Source organism: Microplitis demolitor, chromosome 7, assembly GCF_026212275.2.
Source record: "Microplitis demolitor isolate Queensland-Clemson2020A chromosome 7, iyMicDemo2.1a, whole genome shotgun sequence".
Classification (NCBI taxonomy): Eukaryota; Metazoa; Arthropoda; class Insecta; order Hymenoptera; family Braconidae; genus Microplitis; species Microplitis demolitor.
In genome coordinates this window covers 1,712,383-1,728,840 of record NC_068551.1, presented here as the reverse complement: position 1 = coordinate 1,728,840, position 16,458 = coordinate 1,712,383, and the positions used below count along the sequence as shown (strand labels likewise).

Here is a 16,458-nt window from a genome sequence, read left to right as displayed (position 1 = left end):
GTAGATTAAATAATGTCTCCTGACCATGACAATTCTACCCTTGTTATTTATTTTTATTAATATTATGAGTTAGTTTTTTTATAAGAATTGATAAATTTTTGTTGTGATATTTAAAAATTTTCATTTTGATAATTTTGAATCGAATAAAATGACACCTGTAATTTTTTAATTAACAACAAAAATAAATATATATATATATACGTATATATGTAATCATTGTTGGTGATTTAAAAATAATCTTCTGAGAAAGTATAAAGTGAGTTGATTTATGATGCTGAAAGTTGCAGTGATTAAAAAAATTCATATATTTTCTATAAACCAAGTAAATACTGACAGGCAAAAATTTATATATATAAAAAATTTATTTCAATTTTTTTAATGACAATTAACTTGGTAATTAAAAACACTGAAATTTGTAGATGTCGGCTACTTTCAGCATCAATTAATTTTTTTTCTAAATTACTTTTAATTATAATTTTTTGACAGGTCATAGAAGAAATTTAAGTCCGGCAAAATGAATTTACGTATTATTGCAGATACACTCAGTATTATAACTATAACCATTTGTTTCATACTCAAGGTTCCGCAGATTTTAAATTTATTGTCTGTTAAATCTGCCAAAGGAATGTCTATTTTAGGATTGATGTTAGAACTTACCAGGTAAATAAATAAATAAATATTTCTTAACAATTATGGCGGCATTGAAAACAGTTATTGATTCTTTTTAAAGCGAAAGAAATTTTTAAACCTGGGCTCATTGAAAAAATTATTAAATTTTCTGTGGTATAAAAATTAAATTGTAAAAAAAATATAAGAACTATTATAAGTCGGTTAAAATTTTTGAATTGAATAAACAAATGATTTAATGTCGAATTTACTTTTCAGTTACACTGTAACAACTTGTTACAATTACACCAATGGATATTCATTGTTGTCATACTTGGAATATCCAATTATTTTAATCCAAGAATATATACTGATATATTTAGTATTAAAATATCTTAAAAAGATAAATAAACTAACACTAGCAATTGCTTCATGCTACTTCGTCCTCAGTACCTGTATATTAATGGGAATAATCCCGAGAATAATTCTTTCATTTTTAACTGTAAGTATTTTTTAAACCGAAAAATATATATCATAAAATTAATAATAATTATAAATTTACTAGCCGATGGGTACCCCGATATCTGCGTCGAGTAAAATAGTCCAGCTGCTAGCAATCATTAGATCCAAAAATTCTGAATCTGTTTCCATATTAACGTGGTTTATATCAGCATTCACAAATATGAGTGCGTAACTTTTTTTATTTTTTAATAATATCACAAGTGAGGTACGATATATCTATTTAACTTTTTTCAGCGAGGATATTTACTATATGGGTCGACTCTGCTGACGTTTTGTTACTAGGAAATTTTATTATCTCGACAGCACTAAGTCTGAGTGTTATGCTTTCGGCGATTTATTACAAGCCGAGTAAAAAAAGTATTTAAGTTCAATAAATAATCATAGGTATGTTTTTTTATTTATTTTTAAAGTTTAATAAATTATTATTTAAATAAATGATCGATTATGCGTTCATTTGAATGTAGAGGAGCAGATATATATTTATTAATTTAATAAAATTAAAAAATAAAGTTAACTAAAAATATATTTTTAACTCATTTATTAATGGTCCCATAATAATAGATTACAATTTTTAAATTAAAAAAATTAATGTAATTAAATATTGAATAAAAAAAAAATTTTTTTTAATTAACGCTACAATTATGATTACATGCAGCGAGTTCTCGCATTCGCAATACATATTTGAATTTATTCGAACATGTAAATATTTAAACCACCCAAACAGTATGAGATTTTTTCTTCAATATGTATCAAACGGTAAAATCGAATCTAAAAAATTTAGGTCGATTTGAGCTACTATTGTAGTCAAATTTTGTTACTCACTTTTTGGTGTCTCGAGTACGTTAAATAGCGGCTTAAATCTGACGTCAAATTTACACGTAATTTGACTGTTTGTTGAGCTCAACTGGCGCTCAGGGTAAGTTCCTTTTAGAATGCGGAAGTAACTCATAGTTAACTTGTGGTTAGGGTGGCTATCAGGGGCAGTTTCTCACTAAGTTGCCTAAGTCATTAGCAATCATTTAATCTTGTATCGTTGTGAGTTCAAGTGATCTGCATCTCGTACGAATATATAAAATTACTAATTCTGATTTATTTCGTAAGTTATTTTATCAAATTAATTGTATGGACAAAACAAGTCCATTTATTACATTATTTTGTCAAAATAAGTTACTCGATCAATTAAATGTTGATTTTAGGTTCGACTTGAAAAATTCCAACTTTAACACGCCTTTTTTTTTATTGGAAAGAGGATATTGAAAGTTTCAAAAACAACAAATAAACTGATCGATTAAGAACAATGGTAAGTTGAAGATAATTTATAATTGTATTTTTTTAAATTAAGTAAGTATTTGTATTTAATTATTTACTAATAGGTAATTTTTTGTATCATATTCAGGAAGACGTACCAAAAGAATGAAGTTGCGTTGGAGAATGTTTTAGGAAAAGTAAATATCCAGGTGTCTACATTAAAAAGGGATGTCAAGATTTTATATCGCATATTAAACAAGTTATAATACAGAGCCAACTCCAAAACGAAACTAAAGAGAAAATAGAATCTAATCCTCAGGATGAAAATAAGGAGTTACATGGTGTACCGTACTATGACTTCACTCCAGTACTAGGGCTTCTCATAGATATACATAAGCTTCATTCATATTTAGAAGAATGTACTTATGCCAATCAGTTCGTCAAGAATATGGATTATGGAAAAAAATATACGAAATTCAGAGAAGAAAATTCTGAACTTGTGAATAAAATACTGAGTATAAATATTGAAAATATCGACGAAATAATAAAAAATCCTCACAATTTTGATTTACGCATATGTATGAATTAATAATTATTATCATTCTCTATCTAACATTCTAATTAATTTTGTATTAATAAAAGATTGTAATACCTCATAATTAATTAGCAATAAAATTCTTAAAATAATCCCGATAAACTACTAGTTATTAGATCAAGAACGTAACTACGTCCTAACTGTTCATCAGAACTAAGCTGATCAGTCCTAACCCTTCAATACTCTCGTATTTTTTAGTATCTCTAGAGTTTCCATGAATCGAATCCATCAGTGGTAATCAAACACGTGAATTTACTATAAGTCAATAATATTTTGTACTTAATAGCATTCTTTAGACCATTGTTACTGCTAACATCTTTTTTCGGTGTGTCCAAAAAACAATTAATATCGCAGATGTAAATTACCAGCAAGTTTTATTTAATTTATATTACATATATTTATCGATATGTGTATTTTTCAAGTATTTAAAAATCGATATCAATAGGGTGGTGATGATTATCACGCAGCAACTCAAGATTGTCACTACCGATACTAAATATTTTTTCTATAGATTCAGAATTTGGTTCTCTGGCTGCCCAATACATTTTTTGATATTCAGTGTTCTTTAGAAGTTTCTGTGCACCATCACATTTTTCGATGTCCAGAAACCAGGAGATATATTTTGCAGATAATAAATGCACGGTATTCGTTAATATCTAAATTGATTTCACTGAATTTACTACCGGTTGGTAGCGTCGGTTCAATATCAGATCGTATTTTTAAATAATCTTGCAGCAAGCTGAATTGATGTCCAGCTCCCATACAAATTTTTTCAAGTCCGTCTAAACCCAGACATTGAAACATACAGGCTCGTGTGCAGTTGCATTTTTTAGTATAATTTTCCTATATAAGTTATAAAAAAATAATATATTAGTATTTCATTGAATACAAATACTTATTTGATTTTCAAAAATACAATTATAAATTATCTTCAACTTACCATTGTTTTTAATCGATCAGTTTATTGTTGTTTTTGAAACTTTCAATATCCTCTTTCCAATAAAAAAAAAGGCGTGTTAAAGTTGGAATTTTTCAAGTCGAACCTAAAATCAACATTTAATTGATCGAGTAACTTATTTTGACAAAATAATGTAATAAATGGACTTGTTTTGTCCATACAATTAATTTGATAAAATAACTTACGAAATAAATCAGAATTAGTAATTTTATATATTCGTACGAGATGCAGATCACTTGCACTCACAACGATACAAGATTAAATGGTTGCTAATGACTTATTTAATAAATGACCTTTCGCTGTAATATGGTACTGTAGTGACAGTAAAAAAAAGGGAAGCAATTTAATGAGAGAGATAAATATTAAAAATATTATTTATTTATTGAGTTATCCACAAAATTAGTTTTGTATTTTTAATTGATGATAATTAATTAAATATTAATTCTAGACGGGGGCAATTGTGGATTCTGAAAGAGCATTTAGAGAATGTTGCCCTCGGCTCAACGGTTCCAAAGTAGAAGTACCGAAATATCAAGCCCAGGGCAATACGACCCGGGTACTTAATGTCGCTGATTGTAGAACATCCAGAATGGGAATAGAAACCGATAATAAAAATAATTTACTATAAAACTCTAAATAAGCATCTCATTCTAATAACCGGTAATACCTATATAATGATTTCTATCTTTGTATATATCTAAAAAAAAAAAAAAAAAAAAAAGAATAAAGCAGATGTAAATTATCAGCAAATTTTTATTCGATTTACATTACATGTATTTATTGGTATGTGTATTTTTGAAGCATTCAAAAATCCAAATCAAGAGGGTGGCGCGGATCCTTTTCCAACATCTCAAAATTTTCATTACCGATACTAATTTATCAAGAACCTGTAAAAAAAAAATTATCTTATGAAATTAATTTCTCACAAAATTTACTTTATTTTTATATTAAATGACAAAAAAAAAAATATAGATCAATTTAAAAATAGAGGGTTTACCTTGAATAAAACGTTTATTTTTTTTAAATAGTTAATTTATTAAATTGATATCGTGCACGTGTTTTAATAAGGTACTTGTTTTTTTTTTTGTTTTTTTTTTTTTTCCTCCGCTAGGTTGTACCCCAGCTGGCCTTTGTGTAGTGGTAGAGTGGTAGATTTGGCACGTGCTGCTCAAGTTCAAGTGTACTGGGGGCAACAAACTATCGCTGTCAGACTTTTTTTTGAAAACTGTGAAATAAACTATTTTATTTCAAACATCTACTGAGACACAAGTCATGAATAAATAATCGAAAAAAAGAATCTGTAAATAAAAAAATAAATAATAAATTAATTATATGAAAAAGAAAAATATAAATAAAAATATTTATTATGAAATATGTCAATAAAAAAAAAAATCTTAAAAAAAAATCCCTATATTAAAATATAACTAGATAAAATACAAATATTTTAAATATTTATAGAAAAAAATTTCTTATATTAAATTTCGATATTTAATAAATTATTCAAATAAATTATGAAAATTAAAAAAATATATAGTTCATATAAAAAGCGGTATAAAAATTAATTTCCTAGAATAAAATACAATATATATAAAAATATATGAAAATAAATAAACGCGTTACTATAAGTATACCAAATAAATTTTAGTATAGTTAAATAAACGTATAATTCAAAATATAAACTAAAAAATGGAACGTTTAAAAAATAAGTGAACAAAGTAGTACTACTGTAATGTTACATATATTTTTTTGGATTCTGATATTTAAAAACTTACAATTACATTAAAATTTATAGATGTACATTGCTTTCAGCATGACAATCATGTTATTTCTATATCATTATTAATTATAATTTTTTGATAGGTCATAGAAGAAATTTAACTCCGGTAAAGTGAATATTTGAATTATTGCTAATATATTCAAAAGTTGAACAATAACAATGTGTTCAACCATAAAGATTTTGTAGATTTTAAATCTATTGTCTGTTAAATCTGCTGAAGAAATGTCTATTATAGGATTGATCCTAGAACTCACCAGGTAAATAAATAAAAAACAATATTCAACTTTAGGAAACGTTTAGACTGTTTTAAGTATTTTATATTTTGATTTAAATTATAAATTTAAATTTAAATTACATACAGCGAATTCTCGCATTCACAATACATTTTTGAATTTATTTGAACAACATTTAAATATTTAAACCACTCAAACAGTATGGGCATGTTCAGAAATTCACTCTGCAAGAGAAAGATGCAACTTCTGCGTTTACAAATATTATCTGGTTGAACTAGAGAAATAAAATAAAGGATCTAATACCCAATCAGGGAATTAGTACTCGATCACTCCATATATTTAGTAAATATAGATATACAAATACATGAGCGATCGGGTACTAGTTCCCTGATCAGATACTGGGTCTTTTACTCTAATGCGTTTATAAAATTTTGTAGTTGCTGAGAAAGTCCCAATAAAGGGACAAAACGTACAACTAAATAAAAGCTGATGTTCTGATTTTGTACCTTGTCCTGACTGTGATCTATTTATTTATTTGCGGAGAAGGTAAATGTGGTTTTAGGTAATTTTTCAGGAACAATTCTACGATACTGCGCTCATAAATTCTTCGAAGAAGTAAATGCAGTATCTGGTATTCTTTCGTTCCTCTAGTTTTAATTAACCCACGAGACTTTTCATTTACTAACCACCTGGTTAAATATTTATCAATTTCCAGAGAGTTTTCCGAACACATCCTATACTATATATTGAATACTATTTATTAAATATTATTTTAACTTGAAATATTAAATTTATACCGGACAATATTCGATAATTTCCCATAATTCTATTATTGTCACGAATGCAGCTCTATAATGTGCAATTACAAGTGCTCCGGGTACAAGTAAACTTAATTAAAACTTGTACATCAATATTTAAATTTAAATGTAACAGTCAATCAAGATATTGTTTTGCCACTTGATTCTACACTGACATTAATTATTTAAAATAAAAATATGAATAATAATTTACTATTAACAATAACAAATTAATGTCTACGATTCATGCACACATATTTACATAAAACACATTATTTAATTATCTCAGTAAATCACTTACAATTAGTGATTATTCATGATTATGTATCGTTGGTCCAGTAAACGTTGGCATATATTATATTTAAGCGGGTAAAATTATAAATATTTAAATATTAAATTGCGCGGGAAATTTAAATATTTATTTAATTTATTTAAAAGAGTATTTATGACTGATTGCAAGTTGCCGGAGCCAATGATTTACAGCTACGTGTAAATTGGGCCCGCCATCACTTCGAAAGTGATTGTTCTTCAAGAAGTTGATCTGCGATCCGTTTAATTTCGTGCCATGAAAACTCAATGTCTTTGCTTTCGCTGAATCGGGAGCAAACTGCTAAACGTAAAAAGAAAACGTCACAGCATTTAGACGGTACCAAGTGAATATTACCAGCTCCGTTTATTCTTTTCAAGAAACTCTCGTTCAGTTCATTGGAACCCTAGAAAATAATAATTTTTAAAAATTATTACCGTTGATAATCGTCTATTCAGACTCAAGACACATTGAGATCAAGGTTTAGCGAATGGTTTATGATTTATTCAAGGAGATCAAGATACATCTTTATGTTAATTGTTTACCTTGAGCCGGAAGCAAACTAATCCTAGAATAACTTCACCAATTATTTCAAATCGTGGGTCTGAAAGTACGTAGGATTCAAACTCATGCGCTTGGTCCACGTGCTTACGGATGAATTTCTGTAGGTTTTCTACTCCGTATAATCGCAACACGAACCAAAGTTTCAATGCACGGAATCTTCTGCCCAATGGTATTTGCCAATGCTTAAAAAAAAATAAATTAATTAATTATTAATGATCAGGGACAAGATATTTTCTTTTATTTCAAAACCAATTGTTCAAATTTGGATATTACGGCGAAAATATTGGTTTTATAAAAAAAGTTTTGAAACAAAAGTTGTGGGAAATTTAATTTTCTAAAAAAAATGTCTCTTATGATTTTCTAATACGACCAATATTTTCGCTGTAATATCAAAAATTTAATACCATTAATTACCAAAGTATATTAAATTATTTACGTACTCGGTAATCAGGTGCTGATCCCTGCATGTCATGTTTCAAATACAAAGGATCTACATTGAATGCATTGATAACATTAGTGGGATCTTTTAACCACATGGTTGAACAATCGAAATTAACCAACATCCATTTGTGAGGATTAAAATTAAAAGAATCCGCTCGTTCGATTCCTTTCATCAGGTACCGGAACTCAGGACAAATAAATGCTGAGCCTTTAATTTAATTTATTGATTATAAAAATAAATTAGTACTTCAGTAGCTTCCTTTTATATTTATTTAATTACCAGCATAAGCAGCGTCAACATGCAGCCATATCTGCTCTCGATTAGCAACGATACCAAGTTCATCTAAGCAGTCAAATGCACAGCAACAAGTTGTTCCAAGTGTGGCTACCACCTAATTATTTAAAAAACATTTTATTTAATTGCTGATTGGTCGGTTCGATGACTGATTTAATTAAACACTTACGTAAAATGGTATGAGACCTTTTTCTTGATCTTGAAGAATAGCCTCAGCGAGAGTATTCCCCCGTAATCTGGACTTAGAATCGACATCAAGCTGATGAAATTGCACACCGCCGAGTAATCCCGCGCGTTCTACTGAACTGTGAGCTTGGCCTGCGTAAAAAAAATTTATTATAATTATAAATTTATTTTATAACACAAATTGGTATGTAATAGAAAAATTTTTAAAAGCATTCGCTTTTAAATATCGAATGGTCAATAAAAATAAAAATTTATTTTGGTTAGTGACGGTCAGTAATTTTGCAATTTTATAAAAGTTTTATGGAAGTTTTATAAAGGGTACAGTAGCTGGAGTAATGGATATAACTAGAGTGGTTATTACGCGTTACTATGACGACAAAGTGCTGGATGATAAAGTACTTCCCCACACCACTACCATTTTCTCGCTTTATTTTATATTTCATTGGTACAATTTTTTTTTTTGTGAGTAAGACGAGTTGGGATTGGGAGGAATTATATTAATTAGAGTGAATGAAAGAAAGAAGATGATCTTACGTGAACAATAGGCGACAAGTTTTCCTATAATCTCATTGTCGGTCCATTCAGGATGTTCTTGTTTTACTTGACGTATTTTTTTAGCTTTCGCACCTAATAGAGCTACTAGAGTCGCTTCACTTGCGGTCCCTTGGATTACACCCCCGCCTTTACCGCCACTGCATGCTAAGAATTCTTTAGGGAGCTCGAGCATTTTTCCAAGCCAATCTAACATTACGACTTCTAATTCTGTACACGCTGGACTTGCGATCTTTAATAATAAAATTTTTTTAAATTCAAAATATTTTTTTAAAATTTATTTTTCATAAAAATTAACCAAGTTTTTTTGCACAATTAGAATTGAAGTTTTATAATTCAAATTAAACTTTTAATTTTTAATTGATAGAAAAAAACTCGTTTTCGAGTGTATTGTGCGGTTTAAAAAATTAAAAAAAAAAATGTCATAATATTTACCCAAGAAAAACCAATGCAAGCTATAGCACCACTTAGCATATCAGCAACAATAGATGGATACGATTGCGCTGTTGGGAAATAAGCATGAAACCTTGGGCTATGCCAATGAGTTACCTATAAACACAAGGTTACTTTTACTCCACGTGTTTCATTAATGTCATTAAACACAAAAACAAATAATTAAATTGTTACCCCAGGCATTATGACTCTCTCAATATCGTTCATTACTTCTTGCCACTTATCTGGAGTCTGCGGCGCGGTTGTCGGCAGCAAAGGTTTTATGTATCCCGGAGTCACCGTAGGCAATACTGGTCTAGATTTTAAATTGTTTAAGTCATTGAAAGGCCATAGCTATAATGCTAAAAAAATGATTAATTAAAATTACCTGTCTCGGATGTTCTCCAAGTAGTTGGTGATGAACTCGGTCATTTCTTTAGCGAAATCTTTGAAGCTCTCTGGGTCCATGTTTATTTTTTGCTCTAGAAATAAAAATGAATTTATTTAGTTTTTAAAAAAAAATCTGGACAAAAAAGTGAACTGTTTTGATATAAATAAATAAATAAATATATCAAGTGTCGAAATGAATAAAAGATGAGCGTGAGAAATCATACGTTAAGTGTCTGGGGGGATTAAATTACCCTCAATAAAATATAAGACTACGAACTCTGATATATTATATGATCTCATATAATATAAAGTATATATATATGTATGATACAATAATATATTTTATAATAAAAATTATTTTCTTTACATTCGTAAAAGCAAAAGTTGACGGAATTAAATGACCATGACTCGTATCAGCTAATCGTTACAGGTATTCGACTTTGTGTACATTCATTTTCACTCTATATATATACATATTTACTTTTACTTATATGTATGTTGTAGTGTAGCGGTGACTGGAAATCCTCAAGACGTCAGAAGAGAATCAGTCATTTAAACTTGGGATTCCCTTTAAAGAAATAAAATACAAAAAGACTCCAAGTGTTTCCTCAACTCTCTGACGCATTAGAAGATCAATTAACTTTTTTTACTCGAGTTTTTTTCCCAAGTGTTGCACCGCATTTAGCAACAATTACGAAAAAGTGCGGGCATTCCAAGTAAACTAATTGTAAAATACTTTGTAACTAATTTCGAATTTATTGCATGTATATTTATTTATTTATTTATTAGATAGTAGGTTTAGTGTCATAAATAAATATATGGTTTTATTAAAGTGTAATAAGTGCAATGAATAATTGATTTAATTTAATTATATAATAATTAATGAACCGATACATTATTTAACTTTCACGTTTAGTCAATAGTATTTCGTATAATACGTTCTCTTTTCAAAATTGCTTAATAAGTTATCATTGTACCTTGACACTATTCTAGTTTATGAAAAATTATTTATTTTTTTAATTAACTGCAAGTAGTAACAAATTAATCATTTCATTCAGTCGATTCTCAATTTTTAAAATAAATAATTTTAATATTAATATTTTTTTTTTTATAATTCTCAAGCCAGCAGACAATGAGAAATTTTTTGATTTTTTTTTTTCAACAAATCAATTACAAAAAAAATAAACAAAAAAAATGCGCATGTAGAAAATTAAGAAACCTGCGGGTGCAATTTTTTAAATATTTTTTTTTTCAAAATTTATCGTTTTTAAAAAAATTCAAAAATTATTGTCGGCTAACTCGTATCATTTTTTTTTTCTATGAAAAAATTTAAATTAGCAAAAAAAAATTACCTTTACAGTTAACTTTTGAAAAAAATGAACTCACGTAACACTGAGTTGAATATTTTTTTTTTGATAAATAAAGTTTACTTTTCTCAATAAATAAACACGTAATAGGGATACTGGTGATGTGGTGGATGGCAAATGAATGGCATGAAGCTCTTATGCTGTCAGGCTTTTATTTAAAGCCCCACTCTCCTAGATTTGTCTCTTCCGTTTTACTGGAGCAGCCAATGGCGTGCTCCTGACTCCTACACTTGTCTAGGATTGAGCTTATCAATAATAAATATATCTAGTATCATTACTCACTTTTTGGGGATTAAAATATATAAAATCATACTGCTGATAATTGACATCTTTTTTCCATTCATGCAAATTTTTTTTTTTTTTTATTAATAATTACTCATTAATTTATTTTCTCACAATTCTTTGATGAATGATTTATGACAATAATTACATATTTATTATCAATGAAATGTTATTATCTAGATTTTTTTTGATAACATTTTAAAATAATTTCTGCGCGTTGAATTAATTTTTTTTTATCATTGAAATGTACAAAAAAAAGTAATTATCATTTTTTGTATAAAAGATTTAAATGAACGTTATCGATACAAGGGTAGACAAATTGAAGGAGTAATTGCGTTATAAACTTGACGAAGAGATTCATAGTTTGAGTTAAATCAAGTTAACAAGCTGCCTTGGACTTTGAAAAGAAAAAGCTAGTGAAAATATACAAGGTAGATGAAATATTAAATTTACACTAGACATGAATAAGAAACATTTAGTAGAATAAAAAAAAAATTATTATTAAATTTCGTGAATGTTCAATCAGAGTTCAAATTTAAAAAAAAAAACATTCACTCGCTCACTTTTTACATGCATGGAAAATGTAAGGACGTAAGATTAGTATCTCTCGTCACATATGTGCTATAACTCTTATGATAAAAGTCCTTGGGAGATAGAAAGGCTTTTAGGAGCCTTGTTGATTCGACCGCATATCCTCAGTAGTCGAATGTCAACAATAGAATAGACTATAACTATTCAATCTTTTTATTTATTATTTATTATTTATTAGAATAAAAAAAAAAAGTCTCGCAATAGTAATAAATTTTTTTTTGAATATATATGTAATGGAATAAATGAACGTAATTGACTCGGCTCAAAGTGTTCTTATTTTAAACTTAAAGACCAAGGAAATGAAAAAGAAAATCCCCTTTTTAATTTTAAGTCTCCACTTAAAAACAGTGAGAACAATGCGAGCATAAATTTAAAAACGAGACTTTATATTTTTATAAAAAATAAAACCAAGTAAAAGATTTCTTTGTGCCGTCGTCATGACTACGGACAATCGATGAGGATAATCGTTGAAATCACTTACTGTAACTTTTTATCTTACGATTGAACCAATTGAAATGATATCTTGTTCTTTAGTTTACTGCCGATTCACTGGGGTATTAAAACATTTTTATGCTTTTTTTTCTTTTTCGTTGTCAAGAGATTTTTAAAATTTAAAATAGTAAATAGCGGGAGATAATTAATGGGAGCTTTAAGTTCTTGGAGTCTGCTTCTGATATTGCAGTAAATGTTGGCAAAGGAAAATTAATTTGATGAAGATGAGTTAGGGAAATTGAGTGACATAATCAAAGGATAATTTCCTGGTGTCATACGGATCAATGGCCTCTTTGTCTGCTGTTCATTGGCCAAGTATACTTAGAGATTTGAATGTCACTTCCATTGTTATAACTTTGCTCACTATTTATTTTATTTTATTTTTTTATAGGGGATGGGGGCGAGGAAAAATGGGCAGGCGGGAAAAAGTTTTTCAAAAATTAAGTGTCAGTCAAAAAATGTTAATAACTTTTGTTTTATGATAAAAACTATTAAAAATTTTTTTTCTTCTTTTTTAAGGGGGTGTCCCATTTTGCTCGCAAAAATGAGATTTTTTTTTTCAGCGGCAACTGAAAATTTTTTCTACTGTCCTCGAAAACTTTGTATTGTCTTAAGTACCCCATTTTGCCCCACCTCCCCTATTTTTATTTAAATAAGTTAGGAGTTGATTAAGTGGCAAATTATACTCCAGGTAATTTTTTATATTTTTCCGAGGCTATCAGCTAATGTAATGTATTATGGATAAGGGTAATGTAATATATAGTCCTGTACTAGCGAGTGAAAGCGTATGCTCATCACTTTTACTGTTTACGGAGGGTGAGAAGTTTACTTTGAAACACTTAAGCTACAAGTGACCTCTGATTGACCTGATGCTCTGCGATAAATTACTCTAATAAATAACTTTCAATTTTAATTATACATTTATTTAAAAATATGTCGCCATTAATTAATTATATATTTCATCGATTCCTCAACAAAATAATTGAATTAATTTTTTTTAGAGAAAAAGTTGGAAGAGAAAATCCAATCAATTCATTTGTAAAAAAAAAAGAAAAAAAAATAAAATGAATTGAAATAATTGAGTGTGACATGAAGTTGTAGTTTATTTTTAGTAACAAAACCTCTTAACGTCAATCATCAATCGTGAAAAATTAAAAATAAATGATAAGAGTGATAAATCAAAGTTAACAAAAATAAAATAAATAAATAATTTTTGGCTGGTAATTAATATTAGCGATGGATTTGATGAGGGATTGGGTCGATGGCATAAATTGTCACTGGGTAGCGATGATTGCTGCTGGAATGTATACACACATGCGAGAAATATGTGTAATTGGATTGTGCTTTGAAGAAGGCCCGATCGTACATCCCTCTTATTCATCACTGCTCTTTACTTTTTCAATTTTGTCTGTCTTTGCTGAACACAAACCCTGGCCGAGGTCTCTAAAAGAGCCGCCTGTTTTTCTCTTATATATTTATGAGGCAAAGTATTTTAACTAATTATTAATTAATTATTTATAAATTTTGTTAATTATTTATAAACTTTTTTTTCAGATGCTGGTGGCTGCTCTGATAGCAAATTTATCAACGCGGGCTATCTGGACACCGCTGGTCCACGCGACCTGGGCACTGACTCAAGAGTCAAGTAAATGGGTAAAAATTTTTTATACACAGCAACAAATTTATTTATTTGTATACTATATATATATATATTTTTTTTTTCTAGCTAATGTGGATAAATTCTCTAATGGGCTTAGATCATTACTCAATAATTGCTTATCTTGCTAATTTCATGGCGACGGACGACGCAGCATCATATATGACGTCATGTTTATCAATATTGTCATTCGTGTGGATGATGGACGCCACTGAATCACTTGATGCTCTGCTCGACTTAATATCCAAGTAGATTTATAAATGAAATAATAATAATTGTCATTATAATGAGTATTATAATAAATATATAATTAATATAAATAGTGATTAGTCAATAGTCAGTTGAGAATATCAGTGCATTGAGAACCAGCGAGCTATTGTTTTCTTCAGGATCAAGATTATTTATTTATGGCTGATGGGTAAAGGACTTGGCGCTCGAAGAATTTCGTTTAAAGATCCTGAAGTTACTGATTGGTTTTTTTATACTCCTGCTCATAGATCTCTTACTGATACATCTAAATCTTCGTCATTATAAATTTCCTTTAGATGATTATTCAAATGAAGTCTGTTAAAAATTTGTTGTTAATTTTTTAAATAAAAAAAAAAAATATATATATTTTTGTCTTTTTAATTATTTCAATTGCAATTATCTTCAGAGCTGTCAATAAAATGTGGTTAGTATATATTTTAAATAAATGTCCGCTTACGATGAATCATATTTTAAAAACTGATATGACAAATTAATAATGACAAAAATACTGTGCACTATTTGGGGGTTGATATTAAATATCAGTGGAATTTTTATATTTCAACCGAATGAATGTCAAAATTGTGATGACTTTGGATCCCAGTTCAAATTATTTTGTGTTGCTGCGGGTGTTTACGTTATCGTCGCTACAGTTTCGTTGTTCCCGTCGTCATTTCGTCAGCCCGCAGCACCTATTCTATGTCTCTATGAAGTAATTATCAGTATTTATACAAGAATAATTAATGACAATATTAATTATGAAGGTTATTTATAATTTTATAAATTATTACAGTTATTGGCAACATTATTTTTCATTGAATTTTTTTTGGCCTGTATTTGGAGTCCTATTGACGTGCTCATATTGACTGTCCTTCCGAATAAGATTTACCACGTAACGTAATTCCTTTATCAATGTATTACATTTTTATTTTTTTTTTTTTTTACTGGCAACTTTTAAATGGTCACCTGAGATGTGACACCTCAGTTTTAATTTTGAAATAAATAAGAAAAAAATCTCGTAGCAATCAATTGAATTTAATGTAATTTATTTTATGTTCTGAAGGATAATTATAATTAACAAAATTAATTGATAGATACTCAAAGAATCGGATCAAGCAGATGCTGCTGACTGGATTAGTAAAAATGAAGTACCATTGATAATAACATATATAATAACTTTTGGTTTTTTTTTAATAACTCTTCATATTACTCGAGCGATTGATTATTCGATTTATTCGTAAGTCGATAACTTATTTAGTAAATAATTGTAATTAAGGACCAGTTTTTCCTGTATGGATTCCTATGGTTTCCCATGCAATGCAAAATGAATATACTAGTAATATTAAATTAAACCCGAATAACAATAAACTCGGTTTGAAAAACTGGCCTATAGATAATGATTATTGACTAAACTAAAATTATTTTTTTTTGTTTAGCGAATGTGGGATAAAAGTATTCTTAGATGTTGCTATGTGGAGACTTTATCAAAGAATATCATCTGAATTCCCGCCCAGTGATCCTGTCGTCAGGTTTGCTGATGAGCCGTATCATGAACACAGAAGAAAACAATCGAGAACTAGAAACCATTCCTGCTGTAGAGGATGCAGATAATTAAATATTTTTATAAATGAAATTTAATTTATTTTATGTATATTTCGTAATAAAGACTATGAGATTACTGAGATTTTATTTTTTAATTACCCGATTCTCCGTTTCCTGGAAAATTAATCCTCAATATTTTTTTTTATACATTTTAAAATAATTAAATTTTTTTTTTTTCATATGAAACTTCATAATTGTTTAAAAAAACTATCACTTTATATGTAAAGTTATTTCCTATTTATGAAAGTTTTTTTTATTTATTTGAAAATTTGAATTAATTCATGAGAATGCGCCGATTTAAATTAATGTTTGTTTACA

The 16,458-nt window shown here is 28.2% G+C and overlaps 3 protein-coding genes and 1 long non-coding RNA gene across 11 annotated transcripts; 2 read left to right on the top strand and 2 right to left on the bottom strand.

The window, feature by feature from the left end:
- The first annotated feature begins 10 nt into the window (after positions 1 to 10).
- LOC103570954 (solute carrier family 66 member 3) lies at positions 11 to 2,960 on the top strand. 5 transcript variants are annotated; one of them, XR_008403991.1, is made up of 7 exons: positions 11 to 256; positions 487 to 660; positions 886 to 1,108; positions 1,172 to 1,292; positions 1,363 to 1,512; positions 2,095 to 2,428; positions 2,525 to 2,960. XR_008403991.1 is itself a non-coding variant. In XM_008548872.3 (5 exons), the coding sequence occupies exons 2-5, from the start codon at positions 515 to 517 to the stop codon at positions 1,491 to 1,493; spliced, it is 621 nt and encodes a 206-aa protein (XP_008547094.1). In that variant the 5' UTR covers positions 11 to 256; positions 487 to 514; the 3' UTR covers positions 1,494 to 1,682. The 5 variants fall into 5 exon arrangements, 3 of the variants coding, with proteins under 3 accessions (XP_008547094.1, XP_008547095.1, XP_053596598.1); XR_549012.2 differs by having other exon boundaries at positions 2,325 to 2,428; positions 2,525 to 2,959; XM_008548872.3 differs by lacking the exons at positions 2,095 to 2,428; positions 2,525 to 2,960 and having other exon boundaries at positions 1,363 to 1,682.
- A 335-nt stretch (positions 2,961 to 3,295) lies between these two features.
- On the bottom strand, positions 3,296 to 5,016 carry LOC103570953 (uncharacterized). Of its 4 annotated transcripts, none has more exons than XR_001345218.2 (5): positions 4,927 to 5,016; positions 4,701 to 4,816; positions 4,115 to 4,626; positions 3,912 to 4,014; positions 3,296 to 3,814 (listed from the first exon to the last, which is right to left on the bottom strand). It is a non-coding gene; the product is annotated as an uncharacterized LOC103570953 (long non-coding RNA). The 4 variants fall into 4 exon arrangements; XR_001345220.2 differs by having other exon boundaries at positions 3,322 to 3,814; positions 4,115 to 4,241; positions 4,696 to 4,816; XR_001345219.2 differs by having other exon boundaries at positions 3,325 to 3,814; positions 4,115 to 4,241.
- A 587-nt stretch (positions 5,017 to 5,603) lies between these two features.
- Positions 5,604 to 14,774, top strand: LOC103570952 (uncharacterized). Its single transcript, XM_008548870.2, has 4 exons — positions 5,604 to 5,963; positions 13,637 to 14,117; positions 14,190 to 14,288; positions 14,362 to 14,774. The coding sequence occupies exons 2-4, from the start codon at positions 13,872 to 13,874 to the stop codon at positions 14,542 to 14,544; spliced, it is 528 nt and encodes a 175-aa protein (XP_008547092.1). The 5' UTR covers positions 5,604 to 5,963; positions 13,637 to 13,871; the 3' UTR covers positions 14,545 to 14,774.
- On the bottom strand, positions 5,986 to 11,363 carry LOC103570951 (aromatic-L-amino-acid decarboxylase). Its single transcript, XM_008548868.3, has 10 exons — positions 11,256 to 11,363; positions 9,902 to 9,995; positions 9,709 to 9,829; positions 9,517 to 9,630; positions 9,064 to 9,313; positions 8,513 to 8,661; positions 8,329 to 8,440; positions 8,048 to 8,256; positions 7,589 to 7,789; positions 5,986 to 7,449 (listed from the first exon to the last, which is right to left on the bottom strand). Exons 2-10 carry the CDS (start codon positions 9,979 to 9,981, stop codon positions 7,243 to 7,245), a joined length of 1,443 nt encoding a protein of 480 aa, XP_008547090.1. The 5' UTR covers positions 9,982 to 9,995; positions 11,256 to 11,363; the 3' UTR covers positions 5,986 to 7,242.
- Positions 14,775 to 16,458: the final 1,684 nt, after the last annotated feature.